General features: G+C 43.9%; 1 protein-coding gene across 1 annotated transcript; it reads left to right on the top strand.

Annotated features, from left to right (window-relative positions):
* The first annotated feature begins 7,361 nt into the window (after window positions 1–7,361).
* On the top strand, window positions 7,362–15,050 carry LOC124682748 (thioredoxin domain-containing protein 9 homolog). The gene is made up of 4 exons (XM_047217373.1): window positions 7,362–7,464; window positions 7,548–7,820; window positions 14,440–14,598; window positions 14,681–15,050. The coding sequence occupies exons 1-4, from the start codon at window positions 7,444–7,446 to the stop codon at window positions 14,861–14,863; spliced, it is 636 nt and encodes a 211-aa protein (XP_047073329.1). The 5' UTR covers window positions 7,362–7,443; the 3' UTR covers window positions 14,864–15,050.
* The last annotated feature ends 1,201 nt before the right edge of the window (window positions 15,051–16,251 follow it).

Raw genomic sequence — 16,251 nt, 5'->3', positions numbered from 1 at the left:
AATCTGTTTCTGCGTAAAGATCCAAATCTAGTGTCAACTCTGTCGAAGACTTGCCCAGCAAAAAAGAAATAAACATGATAAGGAGGGATTTGCTACAGTAGTAAAAACTTCCAAGACACAACAAAATAGTAGAAAAAACAAAGACATGGGTTATCTCCAAGAAGTGCTTTCTTTATAGCCATTAAGATGGCTCAGATATTTAATGACTCGCCAAGAAATAAGAGTTGAAGCAAAAGAGAGAATCAAAAGCAAATTGAAGATACATTTAAGTCTAACTCACTTCCTATGAAAAGGCATGTGTAAACAAGTCATGTAAGCATATTGCAATAAGCATAGAGGAAACAAGACTAGCGCATGGCTTCAAGATTTTCGGCAAAAGAGAGGTGTTTCGAGTGACATGAAAATCCTACAGCCGCTATTATCCTCTCATAATAAGATTTTGGTAAGCATCGTGAATAAACTCAGCAATACAACTATCACGTGAAAACATTCTTATCACGAGCTACATGCATAAAATTATTACTCTACACATAAGCATGAGTCATTACTATTAATTGTAGTGGGAGCTAAACTGTCACATCCGTCATTATAATCATCATAGAGTGGAGGCATAAGAACTAATCATAATGAATTTTATCCTCGAATAATAGTAGATGGACTGAAAATATCACGATCACCATAACAAACTTGAATATGATGAGACAAGCTGTATAGCAGAGATGTGAGGTTTGGGTAATCCCTCCATAGCTATGACAGAGTTTCATGCGGATGGCTGTAATGATACTACCTATGTCATAGTATTCTTTATAATAATTGTCAAAGATTGGAGGAACATAGTGTCATCGTAAGGAAGTAGAATGAGTTCTTCCGCGAGTGTGTTCATCTGCAAACATACCATCGTTGTTACTAGAAGGAGGATGTATCAAACATATAATCATCAGTAGCACAAGGTTTTCAAACACCTCATCCCCAAGCTTAGAGCTTTCTATATCATTATGGAAGAAACATGGATAGTACTAATACTATGGCAATTATTAACATCATCATTTTACAGAATTAGTGTCCCGAGAGATCTTCAATGTCAAAGTAGTGTGCTCTTCAAATCATGATCACTAATGTAGGTAAAGGGCATGGGAAGATCGTGTACTCGGATTCGTTATCATGATAATCATTAGGAGCAACGTATGTACGGTTACCTATGGTTATCTCGTACGCGCGGCGGATATGTCGTTACCTCTTTCTTTTTATTTCCCCTCTTCTTCTTCGTTCCCTTCTTCTTCTTCTTTCCCCCTTTAGGAGGGGAAGCTTGAAAGGGAAGCTTCTCCACATAAGCACGGTTTTGTTGTTAGAAGCAATATGAAGGAACTTGGGAGGATACCTCTCTTTCATTAATAAGAACAAAACACATATTAGTCTGTCATATTTTGGTAAAGTCCCATCCTTTATAACACTTTATGTAGGTGTTGGCATGGAAATTATTAACACAATATAGATAACATCCATGCAACACACTATTCATATCAAGATCACTCGGCCATGGTACACCAGCAACCACGGCGCGACTTCAACTTCGTCGGCCATGGCAACTTTTCTTGTAGTGTTAAAAGGTTCATGATACATGTACCAATTTTCTTTAGGAACATTAATATGAGAAGCAAAGGCTCTATAGCAATCGACCATAATTTGAGGATCAAGACCATATTTAATGCAATCATACTCGTAGTTTATACCTGATTCTTTACCTTTGTCGTTCTTCCAATCTTCAGTATTGCTTTGAATTCTTTCAAGAAGATCCCATCTAGCTTCAACCTCCTTGCTTGTGAAAGATCCCTCTAAACAAGCATCTAGATAGTCCTTGTGGTGTCCTGAAAGCCCTGCATAAAAATTATTAATAATAACATTACGGGGGAGCTCATGAATGGGACATTTGAGCATTAGTGACTTCAATCTCCCCCATGCTTGAGAAATACTCTCTCCATCACGAGGATATATAAAATTTATAAATTTAATTCCTATCAACATGCACTTCATGAGGAGGATAAAATTTAGAATAAAAGAGAGGTACAATTTCCTCCCAACCAATAGATCGACCATTCTTCAGCATCTTATACCATTATGCAGCTCTGCACTTCAGAGATATATAGAATAGCTTCCTCTTCACTTGGTCCTTTGAAATACCTGCATTCTCGAACAACCCGCATAATTCATGTATAAAGAGTAAATGATCACTAGGATGGACAGTCCCATCTCCAAAATAGCAATTGTTCATAGCAAGTTCAACAATTTTCATAGGTATCTTGAAAGGAATACTTTCAGCAGATGGATTTGGAATATCACAAGGATCATTCGAATTACCACATATTGGAGACAAAGCATTATCAAGGCAAAATACTTCTTCCAAAGCTGAGGAGCAAAAAAGATTATTTTTATATAAACTAGCTTCCCCAAGCTTAGACTTTTCCATAGCATTAGCAGTAATTGCGTTCATACTAATAACAATGCTACTAGCATGCAAATAAGGTTTCATAGGTTTTTTAATTTTCGCATCGAACAATCCATGTCTTAACTCAGGAAAAAGATTAAAAAGCTCACTAATTTTTTTGTTGTTTTCCATTATGCCTAACTAGTGAAAAATAAAAACAAGAAACAAAAAGATGCAATTGCAGAATCTAAAGGAAATAACTTCGAGCACTCACACACCGAGCAACGGTGCTAGGAAATAGCTTAGTAGTCGGAGGATGTGAATACCTTTTACCTTACCTCCCCGACAACGGCGCCGGAAAATAGCTTGATCTCTACGCACGCTTCTATTCACCGTAGACATTGTTGGGCCTCCAAGAGCGAGAGGTTTGTAGAACAGCGAGCAAGTTTCCCTTAAGTGAATCACCCAAGGTTTATCGAACTCGGGAGGTAGAGGTCAAAGATATCCCTCTCAAGCAACCCTGCAATTAAGATACAAGAAGTCTCTTGTGTCCCCAACACACCTAATACACTTGTCAGATGTATAGGTGCACTAGTTCGGCGAAGAGATAGTGAAATACAAGTAATATGGATGAGTATAAGTAGTAATTGCAATCTGAAATAAAAATGGCAGCAAGCGAACATGCCACAGAACTTGTTGGAAACGGTGTTTCAATGCTTAGAAACAAGGCCTAGGGATCATACTTTCACTAGTGGACACTCTCAACAATGATCACATAACTGAATAAATAAATGCTAATCTCAGACACTCTCTTGTTGGATAACAAACACCATTCATTGTGTAGGGCTACAAGAGCACCCTCAAGCCGGAGTAAACAAACTCCACAACTTCATAAAGGAATCACACACGATGCACACACTGTCACCATCACACCGTGGAGAGTGAATCCGGAGTTCATATTAAAGTAACCTTTAGAGTGCATAATAGACCGTTGCAATTTAGACCGAGTACTAACATAGCATGCACACTGTCAACGCTAGCTATGAAAGGGGGAATAGATCACATTAATACTATCATAGTAATAGTTAACTTCATAATCTACAAGAGATTACAATCATACCTACGCCAAGTACTACATGATGCACACACTGTCAACTTTACATCATGGAGGAGGAATAGACTACTTTAATAACATCACTAGAGTAGCACATAGATTAATAGTGATACAAAGCTCATGATCATATAAAGATCACACCATGGGAGAGAGAGATGAACCACATAGCTACCGGTAGAGCCCTCAGCCTCGGGGGAGAACTACTCCCTCCTCATCATGGGAGACAGCAATGGCGATGGAGATGGCGATGGAGTCGATGGAGATGGCTCCGGGGGCAATTCTCCGTCCCGGCGGCATGCCGAAACAGAGACTTCTGTCCCCCGAAACTTGTCTTCGCGATGGCGGCGGCTACGGAACTCTTCGTGGAATATCGTCGGGTTATTTAGGGTTTTCGCATCTGGAGGATTATATAGGCGAAAGGGCGGCGTCGGAGGGGTCCCGAGGGGCCCACCCCATAGCTGGGCGCGCCCCCCCTCTTGGCCGCGCCGCCAGGTGGTGTGGGGCCCCCTTGGCCCCCCTCCGGTCTCTCCTTCGGTGTTCGGGTCCGTCTCGGTAAAATAGGAGGTTTGGCTTTTGTTTCGTCCAATTCCGAGAATATTTCTGTGTAGGATTTACGAAACCAAAAACAGCAGAAAACAGAACCTGGCGCTTCGGCATCTTGTTAATAGGTTAGTACCGGAAAATGCATCAAAACGATATAAAGTATGAATAAAACATGTAGGTATTGTCATAAAACTAGCATGGAACATAAGAAATTATAGATACGTTGGAGACGTATCAAGACGATGTGATCAAGTTACCCAACCGAAAGCCCCTCTTGATAGTGCGGCTATCTATCCTATAACCCGGTCTCCCAACAACCACCTTGAGACCGGTAAAAGGAAAACCTAGCAAGACCATACCTTTGCCTTGCGCATCCCGCTTGATCTTGATGATAACTCTTCAAACTCCACTCAAGACGGAATGCCTCACTTGATCATTGTTGCTTCGTGAAGACTCACAAATGCTCCCCCATACACTATGGTGGGAAAGCTCCAGTGATGCACATCTTCACATCTCCATTATCACCAAATGGACGACAAGCTTCAAGCATATGATCCTCTCGAGATGCTCAACTTGAACTTGCCCAACTCAACCTTGATAACGATCACCACTTGCCGTCATCCTCTCATGGGCTATATGAGATCTCACTTTTGATGCATGCCCATGGAAAGATACCTAACCCACATAGAAAACACAAGAACACATATATGATGAGTTAGTTCATGAAGCATAATTGACAAGGCTTACCATACCACGTGACTTCACGTGGCACATTCTTCATGCTTCATGTGTTGACCAAACTTGAATCTATTCTTCACTCTCTGTATTGGTCAACCTTGTATCTTCTCATGCTATATCATACTATCTTGAGGTGTATAAAAAATTCTTCATTTGTTTGCATGCTCTAAATCTTAGTCAACTATAGCTCAACTTATGAGACTATCATGACACCGACTTAGAGCCATAACTTGAATCTTCACTTGGAATCAAGCTCTCAAGATCTTGATCATCCATTGCTTATCACATAAGCTAGAGCATGGCTAATCTTGAGTTCCACATAAGAACTCCATCTTCATTTCTTCTTCTTGGTCATGTCACATATATATCTTCAAATCGATGATCTTGATGCTAATACACAAGGTATATCTTTATCTTCATGGCATCCATACTTGAATTCAACACATGGAATGCAAGTAGTATCTATGGAATATTCTTTTATATAAACTCAATGAAAACATTAGTCCATAGGGGTTGTCACTTAATTACCAAAACCACACATAGGGGCAATATACCCTTACAGGCCCCAACCCACGTTCGTCCCGTAGCATGCATTGACATTATAACAAACACGTCAAATATCAACTAGCCCTAGTTCCAGGGGATCCTATACGTCGTTCAAAGCGTGTGTGTGCGACGTCACACACCCATGCAACCCGTGCAGTTGGGTTGGGCCCAAACATGTACTCCCTCTTTCATTTTGTCCTTTTCATTTTCTCTAATGCTTCATTTCTTTTACTTTTCCATTTCTTCTTAGGTTTTCTAAAATCTGAAAATATTTTAAAAATCTGAAAAAATTGAATATGATTATTTAAAACATTAAGATTTAAACTTTCTATGAATATGCTCATTTTTAAAACATTTTCTAAATCTAAATATTTTTTGAAAACTGAGTGTTTCTTTCAATCTATTTTTTTTTCAAAACCGACATAAACCACACAACATATTTTTTAAAATTGAACATTTTTTTTGAAAATGAATACATTTTTTGACAATAATTTTTTGAAAACCCCGAAAGGAAACCATAAAAATTGCTAAGAATTAACTAGATCTGGAAAAATGGAAACATCTCACCTCGCAGTTGTCGCATCGGAGACCGTTGTACGCTCTCAAACAAATGCCCCGACCAAGTCTCTCTCAAAGCGGTGTATATGATTTTCGTATGATTCTCCCCTTCGGACCATTTGGAACTTCCTATCGCCACCTTCAGCGGTGCACAACGCTCATGCCACTAGAAGGAGTGAGTTACTAGGTCGGGCCCATGATGGATCATCATTTCTTCTTCCTCAATACATTCTCGTCTTCATCTTCTCCTCCTCGTCTATGATTTCCTTTCCTCCTCGTCGACCCACAGTCTCCAGCCACCCGCGATCGATGTCACTACTGCGGCACCTCGCCAACCCACCCTGCCTGAGCCGCCGCCTCCACTGGTCCGCCGCCCCTGGTAGGCCATCCTTTAAAGTCCCCATTCCCCGATGCCGGTGAGACCCCCACTCTCACCCTAAGTCCGGTCGGCCACCCTCACCTCTAAGTCTAGCGTCTGATACCCGTTGTCACCCCTAAGTTCGTTCGGCGACCCTTACCCCTAAATTTAGCTAGCGAGACCCATTGTCACCCCTAAGTTTGGTCGGTGACCCCTACTCTCACCCTAAGTTCGGTTGGCACCTCACACCCAACGCTACCCGCACCCCTTTCTAATGGGCCCGACCAAGCACCACACACACGTCAGGGTGTGCAGCGGGAGGCTTCGACGCAACAACAGGCGGTGTATAGGGTTTTCCAACCATTTTAGGCTTTCAGCTCACTTCCTAGGGGGTGATATACGCCGATCTAGTCAGCGGTTGCCAGTCAGCACAAACCCCAGACGGGGGTGTTGGGCCAACCCTTTTTTTTTTTTTGTCTTTTTACGTGTTTCTTTCTTTTATGCTATTTATTTTTTGTTTTCTATTTGCATTTTTTATTTTTTTTGAACATATCTATTAATTTTTTTTTTTTCAACATTTGAACAATTTTCAAATTTGGTTACTTTTCGAATATGAACATATTTTCAAGTTTGAACATTTTTGAAACTTGAACTTTTTTGGTTTTTTAAGTCAAACATTTTTTGAATGTGAACATTTTTTTAAGTTTGAGTAATTTTCGAATGTGAACATTTTTTGAATTTGAAGAATTTCCATAAAGTTGTACATTTTAATTTTAATTATTTTTCAAAACTTTAAAATTTTCAAAACTTTAACATTTTTGAGTCTGGAATTAAATATTTAAAAAATAATCAGAAAAGAAAAAGGAAAAATGAAAAAAATGAAAATGGGCCAAGGCGATGACCGTTCGTCCGTACCAGAGTGTACGGGCTTGGTAGCGGCCGACCTGGTCGGTGCATAAGAAAAGCGCATTTTGCAACCGTGAGATTCGGCTAGCTTGAGACCTGGCCCGGCCCGGCCCGGCACTCACGGTAGCCTGACAAAACCCGGAGGCGCGTCATCGATCGAGGCTTCGTTCAGCCGAAGCAAACACCCACCCCGCCTACCTCTTCACTCCCAAGCTCTCTCATTTCCCCGATCTCCATCTCCAGCCTCGCGCCGCCGCCATGGACGGCGTTGTCAGCCAGGTAATTGCCCCATCTCCGTCCTATCGTGCTCTGCTCGCTTCCTCAGCTCCTCTCTCTGACTTGGCGTGCCCGGACTGCCGCAGATCTTGGAGCAACATGTCCTGTCGGCGGCCAAGGCGGTCGAGGACAAGCTAGACGAGCAGATCGCCGCGCTCGAACGCCTCGACCCGGACGACATCGAGGCGCTCCGCGAGCGCCGGATGCTGCAGATGCGCCGCGCCGCCGAGCGCCGGGCCAAGTGGCGCGCCCTGGGCCACGGCGAGTACACCGAGGTCCCCGAGAAGGAGTTCTTCTCCGCTGCCAAGGCCAGCGAGCGCCTCGTGTGCCATTTCTACCGCGACAACTGGCCCTGCAAGGTGCGCTTCCTTGGCATCCATCTTTTCTCTTCGTTTCGTCTCAAGTTAAGATCGGATTGGATCTTGGACCGAGTCGCACACAGAATCCAGTAATTGCGTCGAGGGCTTGTATGGGTGGTGCGTTTAGATGTGGATCTCGTAGAAAACTATCATCGGTTTGCAATGCTGCTCGAATCTTCCGATTAGGGCGTGCTCTACTTTTCGTAGATCGAGATATCTTGAGTTGGGATTAATGCTTTGGTCTCAACTATCGAGTGACCGTTGCTCCATTTCTACTTCACAAGCCATGCTCTTCAACATCCTATTATCAATTTATTGACGGATACCCCAACTGAGCACATTTCACTCATTCCAACTTAAATTACTTGCCTTTTATGAATGAAATGAAACTTAGAGGATTTTTGGCCTGTCCACTCACGTTGCACAGTGTCTGATTATTAGTTCTTGAGGTCAATACTCCGTGTGTGTGAAAATGCATGCAGGATGCCCTAGAGGTGAAGATCATAATTGTTGGATAAAACTTATCTATTAGGTGGATCTACGAGTACCATATACATAGTACTCCCTCTGTTTACATTTAGATGTGGTTTCACGATTTCACACAACAAGATGGTATCAAAAAAAAAAAAACCTGTCCTCATAATAGTAGATTGGGGATTCATGCAGGCACCATTTGCAATTTAGTCATGTGCATACTCATTAAGTTTAATGTGGGCATACTAGTAAGTATCACTAAAAAATGCCTTGCAATTGTGCTATATCGTGTATTCTTGAACGAGAAAAGAAGTCCAAAACGTCACCTATTTCCAAATGGAGAGTGATTTATGGTTGGCCCACACATTGAAGTGATCAGAGGTTATGCCTGAGGGCCTAAGCTCTACTACGTTCAAATCGTGCTATGCATAAATAATTGAGCCCTTGGTGTTGAGAGAGGACTGATAACCAATGCAAATTAGCATTGGAACCCTAAAATTTTGGCACCGACACTCCTGTCCCTCTTAAGTCTTGAAGAGTTAAAGTACACAGCACAACTTCCCTTATTTTTTTTTCCATTCCATGGCCTTCTTGTGGTTGGTCAAAGGAAATCCATTGGCCTTGTTGGTGTAGCTTGGCTGTACCCACCGCAGTATTGTAATTTCGAAAGGCAGTTGTGATGGTGTCCAAGACGCTGCTCCACTCCAGACCAACATCTCTAACTGCTTGTCGCTCATCCTTGTAGCCAACCACCAGCGCAACACTGTTTTAGCATGAGGGTTCATATGTGATTGTATGCGTATGGCTTGATATTATGCATGCATGCAGGCTTTATGCATGTGAAGATGTTGAGGGGTTTCGTTGTTCCTGTGGTGTTAGGTTAGATTAATTTGCAAGTGAGTGCTTAAAATTATGGTGGTCTATTTCTTACTTATGTCACTTAGATACTAATTGCTATTATACTATTATGATTGGAGCACCATTATAAATCAAGATAGCTTGATGTAGCTTAGGCACCACCACTCTGATATGCCATTTGGCTGCTTATATCTACTTATATGCTGGTTACATTTTTCAAACATCACCAACACATTCCTCTAGGATGTGTTCGGTTTTAGGATGAAGTGGAATGGAATGGAACCATTCCATTCCATTCCATTCCACTCCATTCCATTCCACTTCATACTTGCGTTCGGTTGATCTGGAAAGGAGGGAATGGAACCACATGGAGTTAATCTAAAATTTAATTAATTAAAGCCTAATTAATCTAAACATTATTCATTATAGCCTAATTAGAGCCTAATTAGGCGTGGGGACGGCGGCCTCGTCCTTGCGCTGGTCGAGGAAGCTTGGGAGCGAGCTGGGGGAGCGCGGCGGCCGGGCGCCGGTGACCTCGGGTGCAGGTCCCGCATGGAGCCGGAGCAGGAGGTGGCCGGGTGGCGGAGTCGGGCCGCGCCGGCGCGCTCTGGGCCGGAGCTGGTGGCGGCCAGGCAGGAGCAAGGAGAGAGAGAGAGGCTCGGGGCCGGAGCTGGTGGAGGCCGCCGTCGCGCCGCACCTGGACGAGGCCGCCGTCCCCACGCCTGGACGAGGCCACCGTCCCCGCTCCGTCGCCTGCCCGCGCCCGGCGACCTCCGCGGCCGTGGCTGGTCGCATCCGCGCCGCCGCGCCTCGGGCTGTGGCTGGGGCGGACTCCGGTCGCCGCGCCTCCGGCCGTGCTCGAGGTGGCCGGCCTCCGGCCGCCGCGCCGTGCTCGAGATTGGGGCGGCGAGGGCGGCGTGCTCCGTCTCGCGTTGCTCCGGCCGGGAGAGAGAGAGGGGTTAGCACAGGGGAGAGAGAGGGATTAGCACGCAGATCGAGACATTCCACCTCATCCGGCCGATTTGCCCGGACGGGTGCGTTCCGCATCTGGGCGGAATATTCCCTTTTGAGGAACGGTTCCATTCCATCCTGTCCCTGAACCGAACGCGAGAATGGCTCCAAGGAATGGAATGGTTCCATTCCATTCCACCTAATTCTACAACCGAACAGACCCCTAGTTCATCTATATTAGATTTGTGCATGTATAGGTGAACTTCAGTACCTAGAGCCTTCCACTTTTTTGCTTTAATGAATAACATTACCTTTATTTTCTGTGCTTGTTGGGTGGTACATGTAAGCTGCAAGCACTTGTTGTCTAGCTAGTAGGCACTGATTGCACTGAATGATGCAAGGGAAGGGATTCCATCAGCTTCTGCCAGAAACTTGTGGATGTCCACAGACCGTTAATCTCAGCATTTTCTTGTATATTGCCCCTTCATATTCTGATTGGCAATGAAGGAACCAGATATAAAAGCATTAGTTGAAGCAATGTTTCTTTGGTCTTTGCTGTTCAGCTTCTAGAATGCACCACAACAGTTATTAATTATTACCTCCATTCCAAAATAAGCGTCTCACTTTTGTCTAGATACGGACTTATCTAGATGTAGTTTAGTTATAGATACATCCATATTTTGAAAAAAGTGAGATACTTAAGGATGGAGGGAGTAGCTATGAACTTGGGACCCATTGTTTAGGTAGTTGCTTGTGCTTGATACCTGGATCGCAACAGAGTATTGCATGGTGTTGTCGATCAAATCATGCATGTTGTTTTTCTACGTGACTACTATCTAGGACAACACCTGTTTTGCGATGTCCATGTGTTGTGAGGTGCTTCATCTTGCAAGTTATTTCAGTAACATCAAATGTTAATTTTCCCACGTGTATGAATACACACCATAATCGATGGAAGTACCGCATATTTTGCGTTTTGAAAAGCTCCATGCTGATATCTACACTATGATTATCGCTGATGACACCAATGGTAATACTTACAGTACACAAGAATCATGCACACTTAGAGTAGATGCTATAAGCCTGTAATTTCATACATCTATCTGTTCTAGGAAGACCTGAAAATATTACAATTGTCAGTTAATTTTTTAAAAGTTAGGAATCCACATCACTGTTATGTCTGTCTAGTGTATATGTTTCGTTCATATTGAGCTTAGAATACGAAACATTAACAGATTGCTATGACTCGTTCCGATCAAGTTGTTTCTCTTGGCGGGCTAGCGTAGTTGTAAGTCAAGAAATGTCTAGTGTCATATTGTTTTACGAGCCCTTCTTTACGGCCAAGAAAAATAGAAATAAGATATATCTTCGAATATTAGTTGGAAGTCATATTATTTTGTTAAATTTCACACTTAGATATATCTATCTCTATTATTGAAGATACCGAGTTAATTTATTTAAGATACTATTTTAATGGGAATAAAAATGTATTTTTACTTTAAATTACAAGTTATCTTCACCCTGTCCTGATTCCTGAGCTCCTCTTCAAATTCTATGTTAGATATTTAATTGACTAAAATAGGCAAGACATAACTTTATCCTGAGCTCTCTTCATTTTTTTATCTTTTGTATTTGTTAACTTAAATAGATAAACACAGTTGTATGCACACAATGCCGTGGCTGAGCTAACCATTCACAAATTGTACGCGACATATGGTCAGAGCATACGACACATCTCACTTGGAATTTATAAGCACAAAATAAGTATATAAGTAAGTATTTCATAAGTTTGTCATCTTTTGAGCTAAGGTTTATTTTGGCTTCAAATTTGTGTCCAGTCATCAGTTTATTATGATGGATATGCAAGTTAATTATAGTTACTGTTTTTCTCAATGAGTATATGAATTAAAAAGACACTAATCACACATGGGTAAGAACTATCACAATCCTGCTGCCCTCACCAAGTCCCCACGCAAGGCACACACACATCTCTTTCTTGGTCTCTCTCATAGCGACTCCCATGAATCCTGTGTCTATCGATGGAGTTCCTCTCTTTGCACTTTGGCCTTACGCCTAGTGTGTCCGCCTGCATCCAAAATTTGGCGATCGGTGCTGCTGATCCAACAGTTTATCTTGGCTTCTAATTTGTGCCCAGTCATTGTTTTATCATCATTGTATATGCAAGTTAATTATAATTACTGTTTTTTCTTAATGTATATAGTAATTAAAAAGACACCAATCACACACGCGTCACAATATTACAGTTTAGCACGTGCCCGCACAACACGGTGCTGGCCCTCACCAAGTCACCACGCACAGGGCATAAGAACTTCCCTTTCTCGGTCTCTCTAGTGACTCCCGTCTCTACCGGTGGAGCTCCCCTCTTTCCCCTTTGGCCTCATGCCTAGCGTGTCCGCCAGCATCCAAAATTCGGTGACCATCACCGCTGATGGACATGGGCGACCTATCTTTGTATTTGTGAAAATGCATGTGGGATGTCCTAGAGGTAAAGATCATAATTGTTGGATAAAACTTATCTATTCAGTGGATCTACATGTACCATATACTCCCTCCGTCCTCAAATAAGTGGACATCTAGCTCTAAACTTTGTCCACAAAAGAGTGTACTCCTATCTTCCCAATGCACTTTAATTGCTTCTCTCTTATCGCACGGAAATCAAACCCAATAATATTGAGCACATGTTCTCCTTATTTTTTACGTGCACTTAGCTCATTGGAGGTGAAATAATTAAAGAGGAGAGATGCATCTTCCCAATGCATTTTTTACTTCACTTCATAATTTGTCTTGGAAAACCCGCATGTACACTTATTTGATAGTACTCCCTCTGTTCACATTTAGATGCCATTTCAGGATTTGACACAACAAGAAGATACCAAAATACAATACTAATCCTCATAATAGTACATTGGGAATTCATGCAAGCACCATCTGCAATTTAATCATGTACTCCCTCTATGCCAAAATATAGTGCCTATAAGATTTTTTCGAAGTCAAACCGTGTAAACTTTGACCAAATTTATACCAAAAATGGCAACATTTAGATTCTCAAATCAATACCATCAGATTCATCATATAGTTTATTTTAATATAGTATACATTAGGTATTGTAGACATAGATAATCTCAATAAACTTGGTCAAAGTTAGTGAATTTCGACTTCCGCGGAAACCAATGCACACTATATTATGGCAAGGAGGGAGTACATACTCATCAAGTTTAATGTGGCATAATAGGAGCCATCACTATAAAATGCCTAGAAAGGGCGGGAACAGAAGTCGCCAGATCTGGTTAGATAGCGACAGGGATGGCCAACTGGCCAAGCTGCTTCCTGTCCTCGGCATCGGAGGGTTTTCTGCAACGACAGAGAATGACCCTCCGTCTTCTTGTACTACTTATCCCTCCTGTACTGTGGTGGCCGCAGGGTCCCTTTCTGCCCGGGCACTGACGGATATGGTCCAAGCAGTGTGCCCACAGGCACTTGTCCCTGTTTTCCGCGGCGGCAGGTGCATGGTGACGTGCTGATGTCCATGCTGCCATCCTCGTCGAGGGCAATGAGACGGTGCAAGGCCTGCTTGTCGACATGGAGCCCCTATCCTTTGGCCACCGCCGGCATGCCATTGCAGTGCTTATGTTGTGGACCACCAGCACCACGAGCAAGGAGGAGCAGGTCTTCTGCACCTGCTCCTAGTGTTAGACTACCAGACTATCAGCTAGAAGTTACCGGAGGGTGAGTTGGCCCATACCCTGTCCTGAAGCACCATCGCACCCTTCTCGATTTGGCATTGGTAGGCTGGCGGCGCTGCTACCTGCAACCTTGCCAACATTGTCAGTTCCATGACCACCAACCGGCACCCCGCCACTGCTCAGCAACGCTGGATTTATCGTTGCTAGACACTTTCTTCTTTGCTTTTAGTGGCCAGCTGCAATACCTAGCGGACAACATAGTTGTGTTTTAGTGCATGAGTACAGGCTGTTGTCTCTACTCTATAGTAAATTGTAATATCCATACTTTTTAAATATATTCTGATGAAAAATGAGTGTGTGAAACTCAAGCACTAGTATATATAGCACTGCATATTCAGTGCTTTCCCATTTATGAGTTCAGAGCATTTTTTTTTCATTCTTTTTTTTTTCTTGAGCACACAGCTATGTGCTTTGGCATTGTGAATTAGGAGAACGCTGAGAAGGCACCATAACTTCTAAGCTATTGTTCCTCTGCTGTATTTGTTTTCTTTTTCCATGCAGTTACTATGTATCTGTCATGTGGGTTGTTTGCACGGATGGTGACATTTTGTGAAATCTCTCTCGGGATGCAGGTTATGGACAAGCACATGTCAATTCTTGCGAAACAGCATGTAGAAACACGGTTTATCAAAGTTCATGCTGAAAAGTCTCCCTTTTTGACCGAAAAACTAAGGATTGTTGTGCTCCCAACTCTTGCTCTAGTGAAGAATGCCAAGGTTGAGGATTATGTGGTAAGACTGCTCTTCTCACAGTTAATTCTTCAGTAGTGTGAAAAATGCCATTAAGTGTAACTGTTATTTGTGATACTGCCAGGTTGGATTTGATCAACTTGGTGGTAAAGATGACTTTAGCACAGATGATCTGGAGGAACGCATTGCAAAAGCTCAAGTGATCTTCCTTGATGGAGAAGGATCTGGAAATCCTTCCAAGCAAACTGCCACCAGCAAACGAAGCGTTCGACAATCAGATACTGGCAACTCATCAGACTCTGAGTAGTTTTTGTTGTACCGAAGGCGTGATTATGCTATCCGATCTAGTAATAGGAGAAGTTTGTGTAGTGATGACAAATTTGAAAGAATTTATGTACATGTTGAAATCTGAAGATAAAACATGGTATCAGCAACAACATACATACACCATATGGTACCTAGTTTGTTTATTTGAGTGATGATATTTCTTTCCATCCCGGACACTATCGTGGCAGGGTTTTCAAATATGAAGAGATATCCAACCATGTGGTGCTATTGCAGACCGTCTCGGTGCCTTATATACCCTGCAGACAGTTTGCGTCCGCCGTGACCGAAAATGCGTCTGGGCCCTCCTCCAGCGGGGCGACGCAAACCTGACATAAATATGCGTCTCGGATGTGTCTCTACGGATCGGAAAGTGTCCGCTCGTGTCTGACAGACGTTTCGTCAGGCACGCCTGGCAGCGACCTACGTTGATGCGCCACGCCAGACGTTTCGTCAGTCACGCCTGGCAGCGACCTGCGTTGATGCGTCTTCTCGGGCGTGCCAGCGACTGCCACCGCTGCGTCGCTTCGGCAGTCTGCGCCACGTTAATAGCGATGCCTCAGCTACCGAACGGCCATCGCCCACCTCCGCCAACGAAGTTAATTCACGCGTCCCGCAGCCGTCTCCTGCCTCCGGCCTATATAAAGAGGACGCGCGTTCTTCTTCCTCATCCACTCCTCCAAGCAAACCCTAGCTGCCACAAGCTCCGCCGTAGCGCCTCCTAGCTCTTCCTGTGACGCAGCCAGGCCTGCGAGGATGTCCATGGAGGACCCGTTGGCCCTGGGCGCCCCCGGGGCCGTGGTAGGGGCAGGGGCCGCCGTGGTGGAGCAGCTACGACACCACGGCCGCCGTCGCCTGCGCCCTCCTCGTCTTCGCAGGAGGACCGCTGCTTCGAGTTCCTCCTCCGCATCGACGACGATCCACTCGGCATCAAGCGGCTCCCGGACAAGTTCGCCGAGTTCATCGATGCCGTCGAGCCAGCGCAGTTGCAGCTACGGGAGGCCAGCTGCAACTTCTGCCGGTGGAATGTCGAGGTCTAGTACGGGAGACCTGCACATGGGTGGGACAAGTTCGCCCACGATCTCGAGCTCGAGCCCGGCTTCCAGCTCACCTTCCTCTACGAGGGTGATGACGAGATGATCGTCAAGGTGTTCGACGACACAGCGTGCCGCATGCACTACCACACCAGCGAATCCAGCTCGGACACCGATAGTTAGAACTTAGAGTGTTCTTTCTTTGCAGCGAATATGGCTACAGGCCAGTTGAAGCCAGTAGTGAAGGTTTCTGGATGTTCTTCCTCGGAAGAACCAACAGCGGCACCGTCACCAGTTAGATTTTCCAGTTTGGGTGTCTGGGTGTGCCCTCGAGTGT

Source organism: Lolium rigidum, chromosome 1 (assembly GCF_022539505.1).
Source record: "Lolium rigidum isolate FL_2022 chromosome 1, APGP_CSIRO_Lrig_0.1, whole genome shotgun sequence".
NCBI lineage: Eukaryota > Viridiplantae > Streptophyta > Magnoliopsida > Poales > Poaceae > Lolium > Lolium rigidum.
The sequence above is the reverse complement of the archived record's forward strand: the minus strand, read 5'-3'. Positions and strand labels throughout refer to the sequence as shown.